At 30.2% G+C, this 21830-nt stretch overlaps 2 protein-coding genes across 22 annotated transcripts in view; one reads left to right on the forward strand and one right to left on the reverse strand.

Annotated features, from left to right (window-relative positions):
• The window catches only part of LOC130663325 (protein piccolo), a 57921-nt gene extending 40635 nt beyond the window's left edge, over positions 1-17286 (forward strand). For 13 of the 21 annotated variants that reach the window (XM_057462490.1, XM_057462473.1, XM_057462475.1 and 10 more), the window contains 9 exons: positions 654-792; positions 1011-1086; positions 1157-1380; positions 1466-1538; positions 4070-4294; positions 6088-6483; positions 10094-10372; positions 10445-10722; positions 10792-17286. In XM_057462490.1, coding sequence (XP_057318473.1) covers positions 654-792; positions 1011-1086; positions 1157-1380; positions 1466-1538; positions 4070-4294; positions 6088-6483; positions 10094-10372; positions 10445-10722; positions 10792-11166 — 2065 coding nt within the window. In that variant the 3' untranslated portion in view covers positions 11167-17286. Of the gene's footprint in view, positions 1-653; positions 793-1010; positions 1087-1156; positions 1381-1465; positions 1539-4069; positions 4295-6087; positions 6484-10071; positions 10373-10444; positions 10723-10791 lie in introns of all 21 variants that reach the window. The other 8 variants (XM_057462491.1, XM_057462492.1, XM_057462474.1 and 5 more) reach the window with 8 other exon arrangements.
• Positions 17287-17726: 440 nt separating this feature from the next.
• LOC130663327 (DNA-directed RNA polymerase III subunit RPC7-like) lies at positions 17727-21306 on the reverse strand. The gene is made up of 2 exons (XM_057462496.1): positions 21167-21306; positions 17727-18827 (listed from the first exon to the last, which is right to left on the reverse strand). Exon 2 carries the CDS (start codon positions 18764-18766, stop codon positions 18095-18097), a length of 672 nt encoding a protein of 223 aa, XP_057318479.1. The 5' UTR covers positions 18767-18827; positions 21167-21306; the 3' UTR covers positions 17727-18094.
• Positions 21307-21830: the final 524 nt, after the last annotated feature.

The raw sequence follows: 21830 nt of genomic DNA on the forward strand, positions 1-21830 counted from the left end.
AGAATTTATCCAAATTGAAACGACTTGAAATAATTCTATTCTGTTTAATTCGAAAATAATCTTCGAATTTGTGGTTCTGACTCCGAATTAAACAGAATTGAAATCAATTCAAAAATTTTAAATCGGTTTTATTCTGTTTAATTCAAAAATAATCCTTGAATTCTTTTAAACCTGTTAAATTCTGTCTTACCGAATATAACAGAATTGAGCAGAAATCAAATTTTTAATTCGGTTAAATTCAGTTGTTTAATCAGGGGAATATTTTCAGAGTGATCTGGATTTCATTTAAATCCGCATTCACTCCGATTCAGAGTTTTAATATTAAAATAAACTTCCCTTCGATGTAAATTTCACTCCGAGAGAATTAAAAAAATAGAGTCATCCGCTCCAGATTTACTCTGCTATTTTTTGACAGTATTTTTATTTAGCACTAGCTGTTAATCGAGTGATGCCTGATGAAATTGATATTTTATTGTATGAAATATTTTTTTTTTTAATGTCTAGAAAAAAAAATTAGCACCTACACTTGTGGAAACCTGTCGTAGTTGTTCTTTCATCGTTACTGTTCACAATTTATCAATTTTTTATTGTCATTTATTTCTATTACTACTATTATTATATTATATTATATTATATTCTTTTTATTATTATAGGTCGGTTACCAAAGAAGAAAAAGAGAAAGAAAATACGCGGAAGGTTGCGCCTATTTCAAATATGCCTCCAGCTGGAAGACCATCGTCTGTACAAGCGAGACCAATTTATGAAATTCTGCAAGATGATTTGAAAGCTGTTGTTAGTATTCAGTCAACATAAAGTTAAATTACAGTACTATTTTCCAGCATCACATATTTTACAAACGAATGAATTATTATTAAAAGCTTTTAAAATATTTCGTTTAATGTGTAACCTTGAGAGTTAATATTTGATGCTTAGAATCAAGAGAAATATCTCAAGAAGATGTTACCCATAAACTTCATACATGTGAATAAATAATATTTCAATTATTTTAGGATACCGAGAAGGCTATAGCTCGTGCTAGAAAAGAATTTTTGTTCCGTCATCATTTAGATCGCACCACTGGGATATGTAAGATTTGAATGATAATACATAATTGTTATTATTATTTGAATAACTAATTTTAAAAATAAAAATTTAGGTGATGGCGCATTACTGCCTTCTCCAACAAGAGAGAAGCTGGAGCCAGTAGTGCCGCGACGTCGTGACGATTCAAAAGAATCTCACCGTGAAGAAATTCAACCGCGTACTAAATCAAGCCCCAAGAATAGTCCGCGAACTGGTCGCTCTCAGAGTATGGGTCCGTTAAGTAGATCTCCAAAGCGACAAACACCAAGAACACCCTCAGTTAGCAAAGATATCAAGGTAATCTTGTTCACCAGACAATAAACCTCTATTATTTTTAAGTAGACAGTTAAGATTAATATTTTTTTATGTCTTTATTTTTAAGGAAAAAGAAAAAGAACATAAAGATAAAGAACCGAGAGACAGAAGTGGCGAGCCAGAAAGGCATCCACGTCCGAGTAAGTAAAGTCCCTGACGTTTTAAGTTCTCCCAGGTGATTGGCTCACGTCAGCCTAATATATATATAAATGTATATTTATATATATATACAGAATAGTATATACGAGAACTGTTTGGTTCGTGTCTCGATCGATCGTCGCAAAGTCTCTCTACTCTCAACAAACCACCTCCACTCTTTATCTACTATATAAAATTTCCTTATATCAACCTACCACTTTATGTACCAACACCAATTGCCACCACTGCCACTATTACCACTATCCTCTTTAAATTATTACCAATATTATAACCCACTATTTATGATCGTTAATATTTTTACTGCATTTTTTTGCATACAGTTATAAGTATCCATCAATTAGTTTATTATCCTGTGAATTAAGGTGTCAATTATTAACATCGTTTTTTAAATTAATCAGTTTCACCCCAAAGTATATTTTAGGTGACATTTAAATCGCTAGCATTTATTATTATTAAAATAAAAGGCCTTTAAAAGTTTGAGTGGAGAATTATTTTTAGAGGTCGCTCGTAATTTTGAAATTTAAAAATTTATGAAAATAGTTCGTGGTTATTTTATGTTTTATTACTTTTTTTGGGGTATATATTTATACTCATCTGACAGTGAAGCGAAATATGAATATTTATTTTCAGTAAATTTTAAAAAATAGAATAAAGATTTTTTTTTATGCCTGAGTAAATTTTTATTTTAATTTAAATTTAAATAAAAACATTTTTCTTTATCCCTTAGTCGAAAGTACGCACTTCCCTCCCTAATTTTAAGGCCTAAAGTCTTATTTCCCTCTCCTGGTGGAGTTACATGCGCGTCACTTTTGTCGCCGGGAGCAAAAAATTTTTTCGGGCCTACAGAAACAGCCGGTTGCTGCCATCTAGTGATCGTCTACCACTTTATAAATAAAATTTTTCACGATAACGTCGTAGATCGTTGCTTTATATATGCGTCAGTATTTTTGTGTCTCGTTGTACGTAATATTTTAATTAAACAGTGTAATTACAATGATAAGATAAATGAAAAAGTTTCATCGGATGAATCTATGGACGAGGATGAGGTGATAAAAGATTTTGATGCAGAGGCGAAGTTAATTATTGAAAGTTTATGTATTTATTTATATATTATTTATTGGCAGGAAAAAAATCTTGTTTATAGGCATAAATTTATTTCTTTCGAAAAAAAATAGTTATTTTTTATTTTTTATAAGTATAATTATGTCTTTTTTTTTGTTTTGTTTTTGATGCCTGCCCCCGCCGACCAGACGCACTCGCTTCGCTCGTGCTTTCAAATGTCGCGGGGCAGGCAGCAAAAACGCAACAAAAAAAAAAAAGAGAGACGGAAAAAAATTAAAGTTTTATGTATGTCCGAAAGAGGCGCGTCAATAGGGAGCAAATAAAAAAAACATGGCCGACCTGTCAGCTGAAGGCAGAACGTGGTTGTATTGTTCATAGTATTCAAAAATGTAATTAATAAACGTACTTTCGACCAGGTATAAAGAAAAATCGTATACACCACACGGGAAGATAGTTGAAAGCCCTGCCCTGTGTGTCATGATGCCCTCGGCTTCGCCTCGGGCATCTTATCACACAGGGCAGGAATTTCAACTTTCTTCCCTTGTAGTGTAATATACTATTTATCAAATAAACTTGCAATTAATTCGTTCTTTTAAAATTAAAAAAAAATATATTTTTGAGTTTGATATTAAAAAATAAAAAAAAATATTACACACATATTTTTACAGTCATATGTAAATAAGCAAAAATATGAGTATTAATCTTCAGTAAATTTTAAAATATAAAAAGAAATTTTTTCATAACTGATTAAATTTTTATATTTTTTCAATGTAAATTTAAATTGTAATTTATTCATATTTTTCAAAAAAAGATATTTTTGGGTTGAATATCAGAAAATTTACAGACATATAAATAATCGCTCCAATTTAAAAAAATTAATCCTCTAAAATTTTTTTAATTAAACTCAAATTGAAGGCTTTTGATTTCAGTAAAAATAAAAAAATTTTGGGATAAAATTGATGAGTTTAAAAAATAATGATTACTCTACTATACATATAAGATTATATTACTGTAAATTGATTGATTGACTGCTCGTTTGCTCGCCGAGTACGTCTAATTGTCGTTAGCTAATTAATTAAAACACTTGTTTACTACGGAGTTTTCTGATCCAATTGTTCAAATTGTATCCGTCGCTCAAATTAAAGTCTGCATGCATTAAAAAAAATTTTTTAATTAAAAACTTAGTTAACTAATTTATTGATTTACTTAAAATAAATTAGTCGAGCGATAGATATTTATAATGTTTAAAAAATGCATGATTTTTGTTTAAAATAAACCCTTTACTTGTAATTAGATATCTATAATTTAAGTAAAAAAATTATAAAAAATACCTAATTAATTTAAAAAAAAAATAGTGTACACACGTAATATCCAATCAAGTAAAACAATCGCACAGATAAGACTTTGATCGAGCGTGACACGTGATAAAAAATAGTGATTATACGATTAGGCAACGTAGTAGCGGGTGTTTCAGCGGTCGGACGTGTACGTTGGAGCATAAGAGAGTCGTCTAAGTCGTCTATGCCGTCCTCCTCTTCCTCAAAACCCCCTGTTGTTGTGTCGTCGGTGAAATCGTCTACTTTGAATGAGCAACCCATACCACCGTTACCACCGCCACCTGGCCCTGGGCCCACGCCACTCCAAAGAAGGCCCTCACCGAGGGTACAGCGCAAACGTACGTTTTATATTGTCCTCTCATTAAAAAACGTCTGTCTTAACAATCAATTTATCTGATTGACATGATACTTAATTGCTGATTATAGATCCCTTTATTAAACTACTCTTCATTCATCATTGAATGATTATCATCTCGTTATCGTGTAGTTGGATGAAACTTCTCAAGTTATCTTCTTCTTCTTCTTCTACTTATACTTCTTTTTTTTTTTTAAATTAAGCTCTCTAATTAATGGCGTGTTCGGCTGCTTGTTCTGGGCTGCTCAGAGCAAACCTGAAAAGTTTTGAAAGTGAACTGAATTTACCAAACTCTATATAGGATAGAATAAATTTACCGTTTTTGAACACTAATGCCAGCTTTTTTTTAGGGCCAAAATTTCAAAAATTTACATAAAAATTTTATTACACAAAAAAAATCTTGAGTCGAGAAAATATTTTGGAAGACAAATGTTTTCGGAAATTAAGTCAAGATTTTCTTGAGCCAATAGAATTTGTCTTGGTCAGAGGAAACTTTTACTTTATCCAAGAAAATTGAAGTTTTCAAAAAAAATTTCTTGAATCAAGAATATTCACCTTCAGCCGAGAACTTTTTTTGTGTAGGACTAGGGAAGTCTGCGGTTTCCGTGGTGCCACCAAATGATAGCGAATTCTTGTAGAACTCAACGAAATAAGACTTTGTTTCGAATAACTATAATTTCGTCAAAAATGGACTAATTCAGACGTTTTTTTTTCAAAATTTTCGTCTTCAAATGCACTTTCCGGAAAAAAATACAAAAAAAATTAAAGATATTAAAATCTATGCAATATTTGACTTTTTTTGAAAAAATCGAATTTTTCTCGAAATCCATTTTTCTCAAAAACTAAGCGAGATATCGAAAAATTTTATTCTTTAAGAAAGTCTTATTTCATCGAGTTCTAAAAAAATTCACGGTCATTTAGTGGCGCCACGGAAACCGTAGAATCCCCTAGGACTAGAAAAAATTTCTTAGCGCAATATAATTTTTTATTGCATCAAGAAAATTTTTTAAAAATTTATAATTCAAATTTTTGGGCCAAGTAAAAATATTTTGCATCAACAAATCCTTTTTTTCTGTGTACCCTTATTACATAATTTAAACAATTGCCGTTCTAATAATAGTCTAGTTAATCATAACATATTTTTTAGTATAAATTAATTAAAAAAAAAAAATGATAAATGACAACGACTTGATCATTGTGACAAATGCTCATATATTTACGACCATCACACAAAGATAAGGAAAAATAATCTTATTCGTCAATAAATTTTCCGATTAAAATAATTTCAAATTGTCAATCGGATTGTTATGGTCTTAATCGGCTTTGTTCCGAGCATCTCAGAGCAAGCAGCCAAACCCGCTATAAGTCTCAGTAAATATTTCGCGGCTTAAATAATTTTAAATTTATAAATAATTATAAAGATACAGAGAAGTTTCAAATATTCATTGTAGTTACTTTCATATATTGACTTTAGCACCGTTTATAAATATTAACTCACTGTCTTAAAGCTCACATTTGTCCTTCATTACAATTTATAAAATCAACTATCGCGGCATTAATCACCTCATGTACATTCCACGTCCCTCGCGTTCCGGCAAGCACGGTTAAATATTCAAATAAAATCTGCAAGTCACTTAAATCACTTTAAGGAAAAGTACTAAAACAAAAACAAAAATAACAATAATAATTTTAAAAAATATTTATATAGATGAGTGCGCCCAGACCGGAACGAGAACGGATTTATAATCATAACCATCAATATAATATATGTTTTAGCCTTCCTCGCGACAACCGCTTCCCCTCGTCCTCTTCATCTTGCCGCGAAAACAAATCTACTATCAAATACAACAACAACAACATCAACAACAACAACAAATACAAAAGTTGCCCCAAATAAGCTTCACGCGGTTCATCAAAGCGCTCGCGACCGCTCCGTTGGCCGGTCAGCCATCAAGTCAGCCTCAGCAGCAGCAACCTCGGGCTCGAGATCATTGGACCGGGTCACCAGTAATAATCGTAATAATCTTAGTCATAGTCCAGTAGTTGCGCGAGCCCGAGGATCAGCCAAAGCCAAGGCAGCATCCGCGCCTACTGCTGATCACCCATCCAAATCATCCTCTATCACCGACAATCGAATTCAATCGTACCGAGCTAATGCAGCCCTGCAAGCTAGTAAGTAGCATGCCTGTAACTCCACAACTCTTTTTATTTCCTCTTATCCTTTTATTCCCGTGTAATTACCTATTGATTTCAAATTATTGTAGAATTGCTACTTATTTATTTTTATCGTTACTCTTGTTCATTTATGGCTCGAAAAGTTTACTATTATTTCACTTTATTTCTATTATACTTCTGTACTTTACTTTAAATTGAGTAAAAAAAGTCTCTAAGTAAATAAACTTTTGATGAGTGAAATAAATCGGCAAAGTTTTATTATTTTAAATTCACTCGATAAAAAATTTAAAATCAGAAACCGTTTATGGTTTTATTTTATTTAGTAAATTTGTTTGACAAATTCTACAATAATTAAATACAATCAATGTGTGCTTATAACTTGTCACATTACGTTAAAAAAAAAAAATTAAAAATACAAATGCTTTCCATGTGTTTTAATTTACATCTTTAATTTTATTTTTTACATACTAAAGAATTTTCCTACTCGACATTATTTTATTTTCTCACACATATTTTTTTGCTCATTACTAGTGATGCGAAATTACGCATTTTTATGTTCAGTGAGATCATGAGGAATTTACAGACGATTGATGTCAAAAATTATTCGGTCAATTTTTTATAAAATAATTTCCTGGGCATTCAATTTACAAGTACTTATAATTATAAGTAAATTGCAATTCGTATTACTCAACATAACGACCGATTTGTTAATTTTAAAAATTTCGTGAAAAATTTCTCTTTACTTCGATTTAAATGCAATATGACGGTAAAAAATTTTTCGGTCAATTATTTAGACAATTTTTTATAAAATGATTTTCTGGACAAAATTAAATATACAAGTACTTGTAATTGTAATTAAATTGTAACTCGTATCACTTAATATAATGACCGGTTTGTTTATTTAAAAAAATTCTTCAAAAAATTTCTCTTTACTTCTATTCAAATTCAAAATGTCTTTTATTTAGATAGCCTACGAAATGCCGGTAAAAATTTTTCAGTCAAACACTCTGTCAATTTTTATAAAATAATTTCCTGCACAAAATTCAATATACAAATACTTGTAATTGTAAGTAATCTGCAACTCGTATCACTCAACATAACGACCGATTTGTTAATTTTAAAAATTTCGTGAAAAATTTCTCTTTATTTCTATTTAAATGCGATATGACGGTAAAAAATTTTTCGGTCAATTATTTAGACAATTTTTTATAAAATGATTTTCTGGACAAAATTAAATATACTAGTATTTGTAATTGTAAGTAAATTGCAACTCGTATCACTTATTATAATGACCGGTTTGTTTATTTAAAAAAATTCTTCAAAAAAGTTTCTCTCCACTTCTATTTAAATGCGAAATAAGTAAAAATTTTTCGGTCAATTTTTTATAAAATAATTTTGGACAAAATCAAGTTGGCGCGGAAATTGTCATTAAATAAAAAAATGACCATTGGTCAATTTTTCGCCGGTCAATTGACGTCAATTGTCAGACAATTTCTCTGCCTTACATCACTACTCATCTCTACTCTACTCTTTTTATTGTTTAAACCGACAGGATCATTAATCTGACCACCGCTCTTGACCTTTTCCTTCTCCACCTCATTCTAAAAATAATCCAAACTTTGATATTAATATTAATACTTTTATTTCTTTATACTTTATAATCCAATCCTTTATATCTCCACTCCATCAATCTATTTACTCGGTGTCCAATCGATATACTCAGTCTACTCTCTGCGTCATTATTTTTTATGTCCGTGTTAACTTTATATTGTTACTGATATATCCTTGAGTGTTGTTCTGTGTGGATTCTAACTTGATGTTAATATGTTATGCAATGTGTTATATATATATGTCTATGTATATGTGCTACACTTATTTACTAAAAAAATAATTATTAAATCGCACGATACGCTAAGTCAACAAAAACAAATAAATAACACTTGTAATACAGTCTATTTTAAGAACTATAATTATAATAATAATAATTACTATTATTATTACTTATAATAACACATAAATGTTTAAATAATGCTAATGTATGTTTATTTTATTACGTAGATAAGCTCGATATTTGTGAGGACGTCTGCAAATCCTTGAATCCTTAATATTAAAAGCTTATTATTATATCCATGCTACCCGTACTCGACGTAAAAATAATTATTGTAATTATTTTTTTTATTTATTGTCTTGAAATAAAAATATATGTAATTAGTTCATATAGGGGAGAGGGGGGCAAACTGGGCAGGAGGGACAAAACGGGGTACTGCCAAGATTTTATAGAAAATTTTTTTTTAAATGTTTTTTAAATATGCAAAAATTTTGGAAACATAATTGAAAATTATTTTGAATTTATTTTAAAAATTTGGTTTAAAAAAAAATTAGTATGAAATCAATTTGTTTTTTTTCATATCAATTTTAGATAAAAGAACTCTCAGTGTTAAATTACTTCAGATGTATTTCAAAAATTTGTCACGGGTATTATGGACAATTGAACGATTAATTAATCAAACATGTGATTTTTTAAAGTTTTCGAATTTGTTGATTATTAGTCAAGTCAAAATTTAAATGTACGGTCATCAACCAAAAATTCCAGCTCTTTACAATGAAAAATGAATTGCAGTATTCCCGATTTTCTTATACCAATTAATAATTGTTCTAATTAATTTACAGATTAATCGAACAACTATTCAAATTTAAGACCATTCTCAGACAGTGTCACCCACTTTTTAAAAATTTTCAATGACTTTCAACTGTCATAAGCGTATCAAATTTTTTTCAATTAATTAAAAAAAATTAAAGCATTAATTGAAAAAAGGACAATGTAGTCGTAATTTCGCCGATATATAGATTTGAAAAAAAAATTATTTACATTTAATATCAATTAGGAGTTACAAAAAAAATTCGTTAAATGAATTTCAGTAAAATCGTCATGTCAATTGATATCAGTAAGTAATTTTTTTTTAATTCTATATCTATATCTCAACGAAATTACGACGTTGTCCTTTTTCAATAAGGTTTTAATTTTTTTTTAATTAATTAATTAATTAGATTTTAATACGGTTATGACAGTTGAAAGTCATCGCATGTTTTTAAAAAGCGGGAGGCACTGTCTGAGAATGCCCTTAAAGTAATATGTCTATAACCGTACGCATGTTAGCAATTGAATAGTTATATCCACAATACCCGTGATAAATTTATAGATACTTACATATTCTGGACGTGAACAGATGAATAATTTGAAATTTTGAAATTTAATTAACTTTCAATGATCCTCATTATAAAAAAAGATTCAACGTATCTGAGTCCCCGAAAATTTAATGTTGCTTTAAGTAGCCCGTTTTACCCCTCCTCCTTATTTTTAATAATATTCGCTGCACGGCTTTTGGCTAGTTGAATTTTAAATTATTTAACATTATTTTCAAATAATTATTATTAATTATTCATGTATTTAATTTAATAGGTTTAATTGGATAAAAAAAAATTAATACATTATGAGAAAAAATAAAAAAAATAAAAATAGACGTCGAGAACGAGGAGCAGTGTCTTCAAGTTAATTTAAATGAACATAAACAACCGCGAAATAAGCTTCAAATATTGGTAATTCCAGTGACCGCGGAGCCGCATATGAATGGGGACGGAACGGGCGGCGAGTCAAGCGTAGCGTCGACCCCTCCGTCGCAAGCTGCCACCGTGTCGGCACCAGCGGCAACCGCGGTGATAACAAGCAGCCCGTGGTTCGACGACGAGCCTGTGATAAAGAGTCCACCGGAGCCGACACGCGTAAAAAGTCCGGAGCAAATGATAATGCGGTCACCGGAGCCAGTAAATTGGACGGTGCCATTGGACACCGGGAAGACGTTCACGGTGACGCAGAATGTTCGCGAGGGTAAAAAATATATTTAACTTTCTGTCGAGTATTTCAAATTTATTGGAAAACTAAGGTAATTATTCACTCAAGGAGAACCGCTAACGAGACCTCACAGCGAAGCGAAAACCTGGGCAGCACCAACAGTCCACTCAGCACCGCAATCAGCACCACCGGAACTGGCGGCACTGCACAAATCTCATCCGCAACAGCAGCACTCTCAGCACTCGGGTTACAAGTCTCCGGAGAGCGAGAGCGTATCACTGGGGAGTTACACGGGTCTAAACGGTCACAAGGATATGGATTCAGAGAGGGACAGTCCATTACCAAGCAATCTACAGGGTACACCGACCCCAACCCAAAGTGATAAGGTAAATTTATTATAAATCAATCAATGAATTAATTAATCAATCAATAATTGAACGTAATTGATACTCTAGGGTTCAATAGCAGCAGATAAACCAGAAGAATCTAAAGACCCAGCGATAAAACCTGTCGCCGGTACGAGCTTGAGATGTTTAGAAGATCCAGTATTTGAATTTGAAAAGAGTAAAACCGAGGGAGTGCCAGCAGTGGCAACAACAGCACCAACAACGACATCAACATCAACTGCCACAGGATACCGTGTCCTTGAGGCAGAAGATCCAGTTACAGAATCACCAGCATCTGTCCCAACAGGATCCGGTTATCATGTACTTGAAGCACCAGCTTTGAGTCCAGGTTCAGCTCAACGATCGGTCGCGAGTGACGTACTCGAGATCGCTCGCAATAGATTTGATAAATTCTGGGGCAAGGGCTCTGATAATCAAGCTTAAATAATAATCTTTATATACTGATACTCTATGATACGACGGGATGATATATATGTAGGCGAGCATTGATGATAAATGAATGAATTTAATGAGATAAAGAATGATGACAACCAAAAAAAGGTGTCAAGTTTTTTAGGTGCTTGTCATCTTTATTAAGCGTGTGCTTGTTCTTTGTAGAGCGTGATAATAGTGTGAAAACTCTTGAAGATTAAAAAAATGATAATGATAATGATGATGATGATGATGATGGTTATTATGATAAAGCTGAAGAGGAAGCAAAGAAAGGAGAGATTGAGTAGAATGACAAATACCAGATTCAGAGTAGCGATTAAATCGCTGATGAGCTTCATATGCTATCGTATAAATCAATAGTCTGCTTTATGCATTTTAGATTTATGTCGATTTATGATGCGAGGGAAACAGGATATTGATCATTAATATGATTTATATCAATCATGTTAATGATCTGAATGACGAAGATGATGATGGGAATGTTTATCATTTTCATTGATTGCATAACATTTATTAAAAATTGAGCTTTAGTTAAGGTCATTCTCAGACAGTGCTCCCCACTTTTTTTAACTTTTTAATGACCCAACTGTCAGGTGTATTAAAATTTTATTAATTAGTTCAAAAAAATTGAAGCGTTAATTGAAAAAAGAATGAAGGCAATTTTTCTGAGATATAGATTTTTAAAAAAATTACTTGCAGTTATCAATTAGGAGTTAAATAAAATTTTTTTACTAAATTTGAAAATTCTCATTAAAAAATTGACATGATTTTACTGAAATTTATTTTCCAAATTTCGCTTAGCTCCTAATTGATGACAAGTGTAGGTAATTTTTTTTGGCTATATCAGGAAAATTGTGACTACATCCTTTTTTTAATTAATGCGTTGTCATTTCCATATCCCGCCACTTTTTAAAAATATTCAGTAACTGAACTGCTATAGCTGTAGTAAAATTATATTAATTAATTAAAAAAAAGGACGATTTTGCCGGCATCCGAAATGGAAGTAGATTTATTACGATAATTGTTTCACTTTTAATAAGCATATATAATTTAATAATCACCCATCAAAAATTTTCAGAGATATAAACAATGGCATCATTACCATAACACATGAGTCAATTATGTGACTTTGAACCCTTATTGAAAGTGAAACAATTATTGTAAAACAAAAAAAAAATGGAAAATTTAGCTTTTTCTATCGGCTATCAAGTTATTTTTACATAATAAGGATAGATATACCCGTTAAAAAGTTATTTACGAAAAAAACCAAAAAGTAGGATTTTTTGGGATTTCAAATGTCCACCGTTTCTAAACTAGTTGACCGATTTTGCTCATCTCGAACTTAACCAAGCTTATCGTTCATAGAATAAGTGTGCCAAGTTTCATTAAGATCTGTTAAAAATTGTGGCCGCTATCGTCGCAACATGGCGCGTTATATTACATATATATATCAACTTTTGAACCAATGGTATTTTTGGAACCTACTCGATGAATTATGATAGATTAGGGCAAAATTTTTTGAAAATTCCACCATGAGGACAAATGCAAAAGATAGATTTCTATGAAATCTACTAAAAGCTTACAATTAACATCAATTAGAAGTTAAACGAAACTTTTTAAATAAATTTCAGTAAATTCATGTCAATTTTTATAATTCGAATTTTCAAATTTTGTAGGCTTAAAATCACTTACCAAATTTCGTTTAACTCTTAATTGGTACCAACTATAAATTTTTTTTTAAATTAATTAATAAAAATTTACTACAGTCATGAAGTAATTGAATATTTAAAAAAAGTGGGGATATTAAGATGCCCTTAATTTTTTAAAAAATTGATAAAATTTAGATACACTTGACAGTTGAGTGATTGAAAATTTAAAAAAAGCCGGGAACACTGCCTGAGAGTGACGTTAAGCTATTTTATTAGCTTATCAAAATAATCACGAGCTTTTAAAATCATCCTTTAAATTAAAATTAAAAATTATTAAATAATTAACGCTTTTATTCCATAATCACAAGCCTCGTGATCAAGCTCCATATTTATTTTATCATAAAATAATTAAGTAATTAAATAAAGTTTAGATAGGTTGCACTAAAAAACAACAAAAGTTTTTAAATAAAATACAATCTGAAGAGATATGATAATTATCAAGTAAACGTAGCAGTACGTTAATAAAATTCCGTCTGAAATTTTTTAATACACATAACATCATTTTATTTATACTTGAGGTAATTCAAAATATTTAATCAGTTTTCCATACTGATGTATAGTCAAAAAAAAAATGCTTATTTGTTTTATTTTTACTAAACGAATACAAGCAAAAAATATAATTTCAAAGATTACTTTGAGTTCAATGCTGGTTAACCGGCAGAATTTATTAAAAAAAAAAAAAATAATAAAAAAAAAATGCTTTGAAGCGAAACCCCTGAAGAAATGTTCCCCGAGGGACAAATTAATACGAGGATTCAATTTAAATTATAATTAATAATAAACGTATGGATGATTGTCATTATAGAGAAGAAACTAAAATAGATAGACATAAATAATAAATTAATACATTGCCATAAATGATAAAGATGAATAGCAGACGTAAAAAAAAAACTAAAATTTATAATCAACATTTTTTAATAATAAATAATCTCATAATTTAATAATACTTATACTTAACGCTGCTATGTACTGGTAACTTATTACTTCGGGGAACAATCTTCCTCGCTGGTGTTTTAATTATGAGAGAATTCATCCAACAATCGAATTATTAACACCAGAAAAATAATGCAGAAGATGAATAATTTGAACTAACGATTGTGGAGAGGAGAAAAAAAGGGGAGAGACGAAAGGATTTTTATACTAAAGTATAAAATATTCGGTTTGAAGGAAAAAAAAATGAAAGAACTTAAATACGAATGAATGATTGCGTAATTAAAAATAGCAATATACAATGAGCTTTATTCTCTCACGCGTAAAAATACACCAGTGTACCACACTCCATCCAGATCCACGTCCAAAGTCCAGAGAAACCAACCAACCGTAGTGAACATTATAAAAAATTTAACTAAACAAACAAACGAACAAAAAATAAATAAAAAATAAAAAGTTAAGGAAAAGGATCAAAACGTTTTAGCGAACCAAAGAACAAAATAAATGAATAAGTACATAAATAAAGATAAAAATGACTGATGGAACAATGAACGTAGGACTCAGGAGGACTTTTGCGATTAGAGAGAGTTAAGCGATTTAAATATGAATAAAGTTTCCTTAATCTCATTGAGATTTAAATCCTGTACTAAAAGGACTCGTGGCTCCGAGCTTTTTATTTTTATTTATTTATTTATTTAAATAATTATTTATTTTATTTATTTATTTATATAATAAAGATCTTATAATACCCGCAGCCTCTCTCTCGCGTTTAAATTAATTAGCTAAACTTGGCGGCATACCTAATTAATTTATTTGTTTATTAAAGTAACTAGTAATACCATTGACAAAAAATAAATTACCATTACAAGCACTTTGCAAGCTCACACTGCCCGTTTAAATCTAGGCACTTGTCTTGTGATCTGGACAATTTTATTTCCAGGAGTTATAAAATAGTGTATTATACACCAAGGGAGAAAAATAGGACATTATGCGCCCGTGTGTAATTGCGTACCCGAGCCGAAGGCAAAAGTGGCAAACACGTGGATCGGGTCCTACCTTCCTTGGTGTCTATAAAGTTTGCAAAAGAATGGGATTTTCCCACTACTTGGCTATGATGAAGTCCATAATTTTGAACCAACGCGCATGCGCAGCAATGACTTGTGAAAATGGTGGGAGAAAACCCCATTGTTTTGCAGACAACTATACACAATTTTTCACCAGATCTGCACCTGAAAATTTAAATTTTTGTTTGTACAAAAAATTGGCACATGCGCTAATTTTTGACACTTGTTTTCTCATAAAAGAAAAGACTTTCTTTCCTTTAAATAGAATAGAAATTTAAACTTTCGGTGCAGGTATGGTGAAAAAATAGTATATTGTGTGACGAGGGATGAAATAAAACGATTTCAGATCAGAGTGCAGTTGGCTGACATCCGCAGTCTGAAATCGTGTTTTATCCTGAGTTACACACTAGACTTTTCATGATTACCTGCATTGGAATTTAAAGTTTCAGTGTTAGCAGCTAGTCAAAAACAAGTTAATTTAAGACCAATAAAGTGATCAACTATTAAATTGTCATTTGCAATTTATAATTAAGCAGAAACTATAAATACTATTGATTATTGACACTAATTTTTATAAAACTCAATCAAAGTCAGAACTCTCAGTTGCGTAAATAAAATTAATGGTCTCAAATTTCCATTAAGAGGATGTGCCATCTATTCTCTTTCTCACACACATGTGAACGAACGGAACTGTCCTCGTTGCACTTACATTAGCAAATGGAAATTTCAAATGAGCCGTTCTCAGATATAAACTGCAATTTCTGAACGAGTAACATTTCATTCGATAAATAATAAGTTTAAGCATCGAATGACATATTTCGTTTAATAATTTGGGTCTTTACCTGTGAAAACGGTTCATTTGAAAATCACCTGATACACTCTCTTAAACAAATAAAGTATCAGAGTTTAAATTGCGAGTCTTCAGTCAGCGGACAGAAACTTTATTTTCTTCCCAAGGGTCGAAACGTTTGTTTCTGTCCCTGATTGAAGGAATTCACAATTTACGCGCTTGCTAATATTAATTCGCGGCATTGGACTGAAATTCGCTTCTTTAGACTGCCTGTAGAGACACTGAAACTTTAAGATTCAATGCTGGTATCATAAAAGTTATTGAAACAAATAAATAATAAACAAAAAAAAAAATGTGATCCTTCCCTTTGTCCTGACGATAAAAGGGCACTTGATTTTTGTTTTTGTATTAAAATAGACTCGATTGTCGTTTCTAGACGCAACGGATCGACTCACGTGCTGGTCACGACTTTTTTTTACATGTATTAATTTTAAAAAATTAACTTATCGAGTTCGAACTATGAACTAAGATCAATTTAAATAAGAACTGATAATAAAATACGAGCTTCTAGGAACGATAAATCAATTACAGTAAGACAATCCCACATTCGGTGTTATTTGTACAAGGGATTACGGAGTAGAGTAGTGGTATGCTGCAGGAGAGAGAGGATTCAAGTAGGATGGGGGGAAAATATATAAATATATATATATTAATAAATTAATACTTAATAATAATAATAATAAATAATTAATTGATTAATTAATTAATTAATTAATTAACAGAGTAAGATAATCGTTGTGGAAATGCCCAAGCGATCAAGGCAACCCGGGATTTAATTTTGCATCCCCGCCTTAGTCCGTAATGCCTATTATAAATAGATAGATCATATAATAACGATAAATATACAATATAACAATTAAATGAATGATGAAAGGTAAAAATAAAAAAAAACACGATGAAAGCTATTAATAAAATATTTAAAAATGGTAATGGAAGTTAATAAAATGCATTAAATGGTTAAATACCGACACTGTTTTGCTAAAATACGAGAAATATTATAAATGATAATTAATAAATAAAATGTATTGTTGATTTAATGTTTATATAAAATGTCAGAGTTTAAGATCGGAGATACAACGAATTTGTAACTCGTTATAAGACACAATTATTTGTATTTATAATTATTTTTTTTTATTTGTAATCAAAAGTTTGTGTATTAATGAGTATATTAAAATATTATTCATATATTTATAATTATAATTATAATTATAATTAATTAATGTAATGAGACCGATGGTGATAAAGATAAAGTGAAAGTGAAAGATTTAAAGAGGGGAGAGACATAAATTTTAGTTAATTATTGGCCTCTGGTGTTGCCTTATCAATTATTTTTGCAGGGTAATTATTATGTAATCGTGATGTTAATCAAAGCTTTTAATAAAAATATAAAAGTTTCTCATATTTTGCAAAACAGTTTACGGCAGGATATTTAATAATAAATGAAAACAAAAATAATTGACATGACTGAGTCTATTATTTTGCAGTAATTACGTTTGATACAATTTTTCCTCGCGTTATATCGTTGATAATTAAAGTAATTAATAAAAGATAAAAAAAATAAATAAATAAGGCATTGATCGCGTAATTAATGAGTAAATTAAACTGTAACGCATGTGATTGTTGTCGTTTTTATTTTTTTTTTGCTAAAATTATTATTTTTAAAAAGTGTTAGTTGATAATTGTAAAGACTGGAGTTTAATCCTGATAATTTTATGTAATTGTTAAGTTAAAAAATGCTTTTTAGGTGATTAATATTAATTATTATAATGAAATTGTTTAATTAAGAAAGGCACGAATGAACGTAATTTATTTTTATTATTATAATTATTAATTATATTACATTCGCGTCTTTGTTTTTAAACTCTAGTTGAATTATTAAGTAAATATAAATTTAAAAATGGTGGATTTTATTTAAATATTAATATATATATATATTGAATGATGATAAAAAAAAACAAAATAAATAAATGATTATGGCTATATATATTATATATATATATATATATAGTATATATATAAGAAAATATATATACATATATGTATATATATTATTATTATTAATATAATATATTATTATGAATTATTAGAAATTGAAATACTCGTAATAAAAAAACGCCGACGCTTCCTGTGACTCGAAATAATTTATATCAATTGATAATTAATTAGTAAATTGTCCTTTGAATAATTTTACTTATATTTAATTCATAATTTTAATCCTTTTATTAATATAACTAGAATTAAATTATCCTAATTAGTAATTAGAATAACAAAAGCCTGCATGATCATTAATACAGAGTAATTAAATTTAATTTAAAAAAAAAAATCAACTCAACAATTATTTAATAAATTGTAATTAATAAACACCGTTAATTAAAAACAGCACCGTCATCAAGATTATCATCCTCGTCGTCATATCCTTCGCCGTTATCGAAGTAATTATTTGCGTAATCAGTGCCGTCGTCCATTTCTTCGTCTTCGAGATCTTCCTCAGCATCTTTTTCTTCTTCATCATCTTCATCCCCACTCTTAGCTTTCTCTTCTTCGTCATCGTTGTCTTTCTTCGACTCCTCAAGAGCTTCAAGTTTTGCTAATTTTTCGTCTATTTTTATCTCTTTCACTTTCTTTGCCTTGACATCCTGGACTGGATCTGCAGCTTTGCGTTTCTTCTCAACGGGTTTCAGCTCCCGGGGCATTATTGACCAGTCACAGAATTCGTCATACCGGGATTTGTTGGTCAATATATCAGCGTACCGATCGGAGTAACGTTCAATATCTTTTTTGACAGCAATTATCTCGACATTGTTGATTGACTCGTGAAGACTCTCAGCAAAGTCACGCCTTAGTTCACACAAATATGACCACTCAGCGGTTATCTGGGGTTTAGGTGCTTTGTTTTCTAGCGGTGGGTAAATTGGTGGTGGCTGTGTTACTATTTTCATTTTTTCTTCTTGTTTTTGATTAGCGACCGTTGGATCGCTTACTGCATTTCTACCACCGCGTCCTCCACCACCACCTCTTCCACGTCCTCTTCCCGACATTTTTTACAAATAATTTTATGTTAACTTAATATATAAAAATATTTTACTCCAACTTTGATACCTGAAATATTATTAATAATTAGTAATAAATAATTTAAAAAAATTAATAGTAATAATAATGCGGCTGCCCAATTTCAAAACACAGTAACTGACAAAAATAAAATTTTTTAAATATGAACTAAATGTTCACAAGACTCCACTGGAACTAAAAATACTAAAAAATCGAATTTGAAAAATTTGTCCCTTACTGTGTTTCGAAATTGGGCAGCCGAATGGTAGTGGTGACTCTACTTCACGATCAGATTTTTTTATATTTTGTATTGAAGGAATAACGGCTGTCTTGATTTTTTTTATTGACAAGATATTAAGATTCTACTCTTTCGCGTTAATAGAATTCTTAAAAAATATGATGGCAAGCTTGAAATACTTGTTCTAACGTCATCATATGAAGAATTCGTCATCACTATCTTTAACATCATTCAAGTATAGATAGATAGATAGATAGATAAATGAATTTTATTTGGCCATGAAGTCAAAATTCCTTGTGGCCATACAGTTTATAAAATACAATTATAATACATAAGGTAGAAGTACTATTTGTGGCCACTGCTCCATTTTTGGACATTTAATACTTTATTTTAAATAACGAAAACGTATTAAAAAAAAATTTCATTGCAATAGTGTGATAAAAATATCTACAAACACATTTAAAAAAATTAATTATGTTGTTGCGTATTTTACAAATTATTTTATTCAAAATTTCTAAGTGGCCAAAACTGGCCCTAAAGTGGCCAAAAACGTACTTCTACCCTACAGTTAGTATATTCTAATTTTAATATACAATATTAATTTTTTAAGATTAATAATTTTAAGCTTTTAAATGTTAAAAGTTCAATTTTTATTTATTTTAGTCTTTAAAGTTTTTTAAGTTTCATCACCCGCCCTACAACTCAATGTGATCACTATTAAAAAAATAATTATAACATGACACTCTAAACTCAGCAAATGTAGGTAGTGTAGTGAGTCCCGATGGTAGTGAGTTCCATACTCTGATTGATGTAACAATAAATGATCTGTCATACATGACTAAATGGCTTGCAGGTAAGCGCAGATAGTCTTGCCTCACATCACCTCTACGTAACATCGGTTCTAAGAATTCAAGTTCATTCTTAAAAAGATGACCCTGATTGGCACATATTGCTTTATATAATAGACAAGATAAAAAGAAATTTCTTCTCTTTTTTAAAGTTAGCCAACCAAGTCTTTGAAAATAAGGTTCTATGCTCATACCTACTTACTTTGAAAATAAAGCGCACGCAAGCATTAAGTTTACGATATAAATGGTCCAAAGTAAAATATACATGCATCAGCTTTACTGATGAGCCTAGCAAATATTTTCTGGGCGTCCTTACACCATATTATCGCAGACTAGATTTAAGAACATTGAAAAATTAGAGAAATTTTTTTCTCTCGCTTATTACATACAGCAGTTCATATGAATTAGGGTCAATTATTCAATAATGAGTTTTTTCTACAGCGTATGCTGCGTAGAGGAGATTAAGGCAGGACTATTTACGTTTACCTAATAGTCATCTTGCATTTTATGAAAAATCATTTATTTTATCTGCAATTCACATTTGGAATATACAGTCGGACTTCGTTATAAGATTGTTTGCTGTCTCTTTTATAAACCAGGTATCGCGATAGTTTAAGAGAGAAACTAACAGTCTTATAACGAGGTCCTACTGTGCTACCACTGGGCCTTACATGTCTTGCATTTAAGGAATTTCATAGTGCTGCGTACAATTATTTTCTAGGTTTAGAAACCTCGAATCGAAATGTACTTGAAGTTGGATTTTATTATTTTTGATATACCCGAAAATTGGAACGTTTTTTGCTGAACAAAATAAAAAAAGAAAATGAAAAGTAAAAAATCTACTGGATCTAGATTTTTGGAATTTTCGCATAGATGCTGGTATGTCAGCCGAAAATCGCAGCCACCCCCAACTACCTCCTAAGTCAACTTTAAGAAGTCAAATTACATAAACTTTGTTCATTTTCGTTGCGCGAAAAACGTTCGATCTTCAGGTACATTATTTTTACTATAAGTTTATTATTATTATTAATGATTGATATTCTCAATTATTATTATTTTATATTGCTAATTATATATCTTAACTAATGTAAAAATTTTGTTTTTTGAACCCCCACAAGAGATTTTGAATTCAAGGTCGAATAAAGTTTATTATCTATCTATCTATTCTTGAGATTTGAATTCTATTCTATAAATTTAACAAAAGAGTAGAATCTTAATGATATCTTGCCATGATTCTGTCAATTGAAAAGATCACGAAAGCTGTAATTTTTTGAATACAAAAAATAATAATAATTGAAACTAACCTTAATTAGTTAGTTTTTGTGCTTTCTTTTGCTTATATTTATTTTTCAATCTTTCAAGGGTGTCAGCCAGTGTTTCTGCGTCATAAATAACTTTAACAACCAAAGAACAGGAGTCACAGATTGCAGTATCTACACCATTGAGTAATTCCTCAGCAGTTACTCGAAAAACATCACCGCATGGACATTTAGATGTAAAGTCTTCCGTCTCTGGGTCGTATTCAAAATCGTCGATTTCAACGTCGTCGTGATACACTGACATGCTTTATCTGAATCTAAATTTTACATACTATTATATTAATACTAAACTATTTACTTATGGTAATTTATATTATTAAAATATTTAAATGATTACTCACTTTTAGGTTAGAGTTTTATAAATTATCCACACGTGCTCTTATGCACTAGACCACACTGTCACGGTCATGATGACATGATGTCAGATGGTGCAATCCAGTACTTTTACACCTGCGCAGTAACTTCAGTGCATCGTGAATAATTTTTTTATTATTAAAAATTAAAAAACTTATTTCTTTGATAATTATACACGATAGTCTCTTATATAATTTCGAAATTGATTTGAAATTCAAATCTTAATGCACTTTTTTTTTTAGTTTTAAATTTATTAGTGCGGGAAAATTTAAACAAAATTTTATAAGCGTGAATT

This window comes from Microplitis mediator, chromosome 2, assembly GCF_029852145.1.
Source record: "Microplitis mediator isolate UGA2020A chromosome 2, iyMicMedi2.1, whole genome shotgun sequence".
Classification (NCBI taxonomy): Eukaryota; Metazoa; Arthropoda; class Insecta; order Hymenoptera; family Braconidae; genus Microplitis; species Microplitis mediator.

What these genes read in the sequence shown, in the direction of transcription:
- LOC130663327 (XM_057462496.1), bottom strand. Translation starts at nt 18,766, where the DNA reads ATGTCGGGAAGAGGACGTGGAAGAGGTGGTGGTGGAGGACGCGGTGGT.